Below are 5,824 nucleotides of genomic sequence, written 5' to 3' on the forward strand. Positions count from 1 at the left end.
CCATGCTGGCCTCTGCCTTCCCCCAGCAGGTGGGGCCCCTGCTCTCTGCTGCATCCCCACTCCTAACCCGCATCCAGGCAGCAGCACCAACGACAGACGACCGCTGGGTGACGAGAAGCTGGCAGCTGCAGGGAGGACAGGGCAGAAGCCAACCAGAAAGGACTGGAAAACGTTGAGGAAAGAACAGAAATGCAGACCAGTGACCCTCTAAGTGTAACAGTAAAAGAGTCGGAACCAGAGGACAGAGAACAGCCAAAGACATGATGTCGGTGTTTTTCCGCAGACAGAAGAAAAAAATGAGCGGGTATTTAAGCTGGGCCCTGGAGAGAGTGTTACAACGTGGGCCCATGGAAAAGAGAAAAGGTGAGACTCTCGGGAGACAGAGTCAGTGTGGCGGAGGCTAAAGAAGAGACAGAGGGGCTCGGCAAGTGTCAGTCAGGCCTGCGGGGGACAAGACGTGCTCGGGGCAGAGCATGCAGGGGCCGGCAGGTAGGGACGAGGAAAGACCGCGGAGAACCTGAGCAGAACTTCCAAGTCTGCTCCACATCCGGTGCATTCAGAGGCTTGACCACAACTGAAGTGGACTTGACCAATTACAGCAAGCAAAGGAGGTTGTTCACGGGAAGAGGCGGCAGGAACATTTGACAGGATAGTCCTGTCAGGACGACTTTCCGGAGCACCACACAATGTGATGTGAAAACCTTGCAGTTGACGGTAACGAAGCCCGACGTCTGCCTCTTCCTGCCTGTGAGCAGCAGGGGCTGCCGACTCCTCCGTGACACGTGACACGCAGGCCTAACATGAGCCATCACGGCTGTGTTCTTCACGGTTCGTGTGAATGGAAAGGCCAGCGAGAAATATTCTTAAATATCACAGAATGAAAGCCACTGCCAGTACCTAACGCAGACTGGAGAGTAAGAGCCCCTCTGCCCCTTAGCGAGAACCCCCCACCAGGTGAGGGCAGTGCTGCAGAGCCCTCTCATGCCAGTACCCGCCCAGCAGGGGGCGGTGTTCTTCAATGAGTGGCATGTCCTCCCAGCCCTGCTTTTCCTGACCTTAATCTATCAATAGTACTGCCTTATCACTACATTTTTTTTTTCCTGTATTTTTCCGAAGCCGGAAACGGGGAGAGACAGCCAGACAGACTCCCGCATGCGCCCGACCGGGATCCACCCGGCACGCCCACCAGGGGGCGATGCTCTGCCCCTCCGGGGCGTCACTCTGTTGTGACCAGAGCCACTCTAGTGCCTGGGGCAGAGGCCGAGGAGCCATCCCCAGCGCCCGGGCCATCTTTGCTCCAGTGGAGCCTCGGCTGCGGGAGGGGAAGAGAGAGACAGAGAGGAAGGAGAGGGGGAGGGGTGGAGAAGCAGATGGGTGCTTCTCCTGTGTGCCCTGGCCAGGAATCGAACCCGGGACTTCTGCACGCCAGGCCGATGCTCTACCACTGAGCCAACTGGCCAGGGCCTTATCACTACATTTTTAAAGAGGTTACAATGTGTACTTTACAGTTATCTACATATGTACATATAAAATCCTCTAGCACTACAACCTGCCTAAATATACAAAGCACTATTTAGAAAGAAAAACAGCCTGACCTGTGATGGTGCAGTGGATAGAGTGTCAACCTGGACACTGAGGTCACTGGTTTGAAACCCCAGGCTTGCCCAGTCAAGGCACATACAAGAAGCGACTACTGCTAGTTAATGCTTCTCACTCCTCCCCCACCCTCGCTCTCTCTCTGTGTCCCCTAAAATCAATAGATAAACAATCTTTAGAAAGAAAAACAAGGACAGATATCATATTCACTAAATGGTTCACACATGACTGATGTCAGCACTCTTTGCCTGTTTTACTCAATTACAAAGAGCTTTCTCAAAACGTGTCTTTTGCAAATAGTCAAGTCTGATCTATTTTTCCTGCTTTTACTAGAGAGGACAATGACCTGGCTTCTAAATGGCCTGGAAGTTAAGCTGGAGAATCAAAGCAACATGGTTATTTTTAGAGCTCCAGAGGCATGAAAATACAGCTCCAAACTGTGACCTGCAGTGCCGCACAGCAGGCAGCGCGCTGGGCGACAGTCCCCGCGGCGCTGGGAGCACATCCGCGGTGCCCGCCAGGGCTGAGGGCACTGAGGGCACTGAGGACCAGACCCCACCGCTGCAGGCCTCTCTTCAGATGACTGGGCAGCATTCAAAAGGCAGACGGTTATATAATTTGTGAAGATTCAATAGTGAGTTATTTCTGTCATTTCTTCTAGCTTGCTTACAAGGTGAATTAATGAGCATTCTCTCCACATGGAGACATCACAACCTCGTTCCTAACATAGGAAGCTATTTATTTCAAATACGGTTTCACGGGTAAAAACGGAGGCTCATTCCTACAAGGGACACAGCCAGAAGCCAACATGCCTCTCCACCAGTTCAAGTAAACTGGCAACCTCAGCACATCAGACCATCAACCTAACAGGTATGCTCTGAACCTTTCCCCTATAAAACCTAAGAAACAGTACGTTTCCAGGTAGCACTCGACTGTACATTAGGATTTTAAAACCTCTTAAGAATGTTTAAGAATAAGTGTTAGGTGTTACTTTCAGTAAATGTTCAGTCTGCAGACTGCCTCTAACTTTGTATATTTCATGTTTGTTCAGCTATGTAAACGTATTCTCAAAGCTTGGTTTTCGGCACTGACCTAGTTAGAAATGAAAAGACTTTAATCCGTGTCTAATATTGCTTTGACCTGTATATCTAAACCAGTGGAAAACTTATTCCTATTCTGGCAAATTCATCATGAAGAAACAAATATTTACTAATCAGAACCATAGCACTTTTTGCAAATAAACGAGCAACTATTTTCTACAGGTCAAAAATGCCACTTTTTGGCTGGATGAAATGGCCAAAACGCAATGCCTACAAACCGACACACTGCCCCGGCTCAGACGCGGTGACCAAGACACTGCTTCGGGAGTTACAGTGGCATCTGAATGAGCGAGAGAGATTAATCCAAGAGATCGAAAATGAACAAAAAGTGAAAAAAACAGGAGTGGATTACAACTGGCTGAGGAACGACCAGAATGCCCACACGTCCATCCCAGCTACTGAACAAAGACAACTTGAAGCCCTTTGCTCGCAAGTGCAGCCTTGCCAAACGGGAGCTGTCCTCAGCAGGTAGGAGCCCACACCCTTCCTGTGCCGCCTGTACCATCAAGTCCGAGCACCTCACACATGCAGACCGGAAACTGCCCGCCATATAAGCTCTTTCATCATCTGAATCACATTCCCAGCAGCTGAGATACCTAAAAAGAGGCTAGAGAGAAAGATCTGCCGATAGCTTATTGGCTAGGAAATGTTTTTAAATCACATTCAAATTTCTTTGCTAGACACATAATGTTAAAGCAGTGTGCAGATCGCTCAAAAGGTGGGTAACCACTACACGTTCACGTTAGATAAGCGGCATTTTACAGATCAAGGGAAACAGCAAAAGAGACTGAGTTGAATACTCATTACTGCTTTCCCTCTAGATTTCGAGAAGTTTTGGCAGAAAATGATGTGCTGCCCTGGGAAATCGTCTACATCTTCAAGCAAGTTCTTGAAGATGTCCTGGGTAGCCCCAAGGACAGCGGGCAGCCGGGGGGCCTGGCAGCAGGAAGCACCGGTGGCCTCACTCACCCTGTGTGCCCAGGGGACAGCGCCCGGAGCTCCGACAAGGATGAGATTCCTACTGTTTCCAGTTACGTGGACAGAAGCACAGAGAGCAGGCTCCCATCATTCTCCCGCAGAACGTGGAACCTGCCATACTATTACCCGTCCAGCTAGGCTGCTTGTGGCCAGAGGCAGTCTGAGGACCACCTCAGAATAAGAAAAGGTGATGTGACTTCACACTTCCCTTTGTCACAAGGTCAGAAGTTAAAATTCCTATGGATGTGTCTTATGTTTTAAACACTGTTCCTTTTTGAGCCTCTCTAAAAATGTAATGTTTCTTAATAACTAGAATCTTTCCTAAATATTTTGGAAAAGAAATGTTTGAAGTATTTTCTTATACCTTAAAACATCTCACAGGAATTTAAGGCATTTATTTACACTGCTCACAAAAATTAGGAGATATTTCAAAATGAATATGAAGCAATAAAAAAAGCATTTGACTTTTTTTATTAAACAAAAACATTAGAAAAGCAAATGATGCCTGACTTGTGGTGGCGCAGTGGATAAAGCGTCGACCTGGAAATGCTGAGGTCGCCGGTTCAAAACCCTGGGCTTGCCTGGTTAAGGCACATATGGGAGTTGATGCTTCCAGCTCCTCCCCCCCTTCTCTCTCTCTGTCTCTCCCTCTCCTCTCTAAAAAAAAAATGAATAAAAAAAAAAAAAAGAAAAGCAAATGACAAGTCAAAGAAAGTTGTTTGATTATGCAAATGAGATGCAAACCCAACTTTTATTTCATTGGTCAAAGTGTACTATACAAAAGGCTGAAAGTACTGGAGTATCTGAACCTTCCCTGATCCCCTAATTTTTGTGAGCAGTGTAATTAAGAAATTTAACAAATTCTGTGTGGAACTCTGATGTTACCGTGACTTTGATTCTAAAAGGAAGCCACGCACAGAACAAAATAAATGAGTGGTGTGAGCCCTCCCACCTGTGACACTGTCTTCCAGAGCACCTACCTCAGCCACACGGGGAGGCAGCATGTGGCAGTAACGTGCAGTGTGAAGACAGAGCTTCGCCCTGATGTTCACATCGTTTTTAACATCAGCTAAATTAAGGGAAGGTATAAAAACATAGCCCTGTGCCACATCAGTAAAAAGAGACGGCCTGGTTTAACATTAGTAACTGTTGCTCTCAAAGAAAACAATGCTGACGTATATGTTAACTAGGTCATCTAAAATAGCAAATATTTAATATCTAGAATCAACATTTCATAATTTCATTAAAGTGGAAAACTATTCATCAGTCATTTATTTGTATAAGTGCTAATAGAGCTTTACTATTCTTAACGGTAACTCCAAGGAACCTAGTGTCTGCAACTTTACGTTTGGAGATTTGCTGGGGGGCAGGGGAGGCGGAATTCATCTAAAAAAAAAAAACAATCCAAAGCCCTGGCCAGGTGGCTCAGTTGGGTGCAGACAGAGAAGAGGACATGAAAGCTTCAGGTATGCTTTATAGAGAGAAAGTACTGGCACAGAAGCTACGAGTTCCCGCTTGGGAACAGTAAGAAGTCAACACACCACCCGTGGAAGAGCATCCTGCGAGCCTGACATATAGTAAGCTCTCAAAAGGCAGCAGTGCTGACCAACCCAGCCCCTTCTTCTCCATACCAGACACTGTGCTAAGCACTGTATGTGTATTTTCATTTCATCCTAACCTTGACAGTAGGTCGCATCACTCCCATCTGGTGGGTAAGCAAGGCGGCTCAAACCCGTTCTGCAGCCATGCACTGTCAGAGACAGTCAAGGATAGAGCTTGACTCGCATCAGTGTCAGGCCGGACAGACTACCTCCAGCCTCAACTTACCTGCTGAGCTAGCTCCAAATGCAGATAGCCATTTCCTACCTGACCCCTCCTCCTGGATGCCCTAAGCCTTGGTCGGCAAACTGCGGCTGGAGCCAAATGCAGCTCTTCGGCCCCTTGAGTGTGGCAATTCTGCAAAGGGTACTCCACCCTAATTAAGTTAATAACAATGTACCTACCTATATATGATAGTTTAAGTTTAAAAAATTTGGCTCTCAAAAGAAATTTCAATCGTTGTACTGTTGATATTTGGCTCTCTTGACTAACGAGTTTGCCGACCACTGCCTAAGGCAACTTCAAATCAACCTGCTCAGACCAGTCATAGA

General features: G+C 47.2%; 1 protein-coding gene across 1 annotated transcript; it reads left to right on the plus strand.

Moving 5' to 3' along the window:
• Positions 1–2,024: 2,024 nt before the first annotated feature.
• On the plus strand, positions 2,025–4,935 carry RD3L (RD3 like). Its single transcript, XM_066342047.1, has 3 exons — positions 2,025–2,466; positions 2,859–3,164; positions 3,518–4,935. The coding sequence occupies exons 2-3, from the start codon at positions 2,866–2,868 to the stop codon at positions 3,810–3,812; spliced, it is 594 nt and encodes a 197-aa protein (XP_066198144.1). The 5' UTR covers positions 2,025–2,466; positions 2,859–2,865; the 3' UTR covers positions 3,813–4,935.
• The last annotated feature ends 889 nt before the right edge of the window (positions 4,936–5,824 follow it).

The sequence above is a fragment of the Saccopteryx leptura genome, chromosome 6 (assembly GCF_036850995.1).
Source record: "Saccopteryx leptura isolate mSacLep1 chromosome 6, mSacLep1_pri_phased_curated, whole genome shotgun sequence".
NCBI classification, from domain to species: Eukaryota; Metazoa; Chordata; class Mammalia; order Chiroptera; family Emballonuridae; genus Saccopteryx; species Saccopteryx leptura.

What these genes read in the sequence shown, in the direction of transcription:
- RD3L (XM_066342047.1), top strand. Translation starts at nt 2,866, where the DNA reads ATGCCACTTTTTGGCTGGATGAAATGGCCAAAACGCAATGCCTACAAA. An exon ending in ACGGGAGCTGTCCTCAGCAG is followed by an intron (nt 3,165 to 3,517) that starts GTAGGAGCCCAC and finishes CTTTCCCTCTAG; the next exon opens with ATTTCGAGAAGTTTTGGCAG.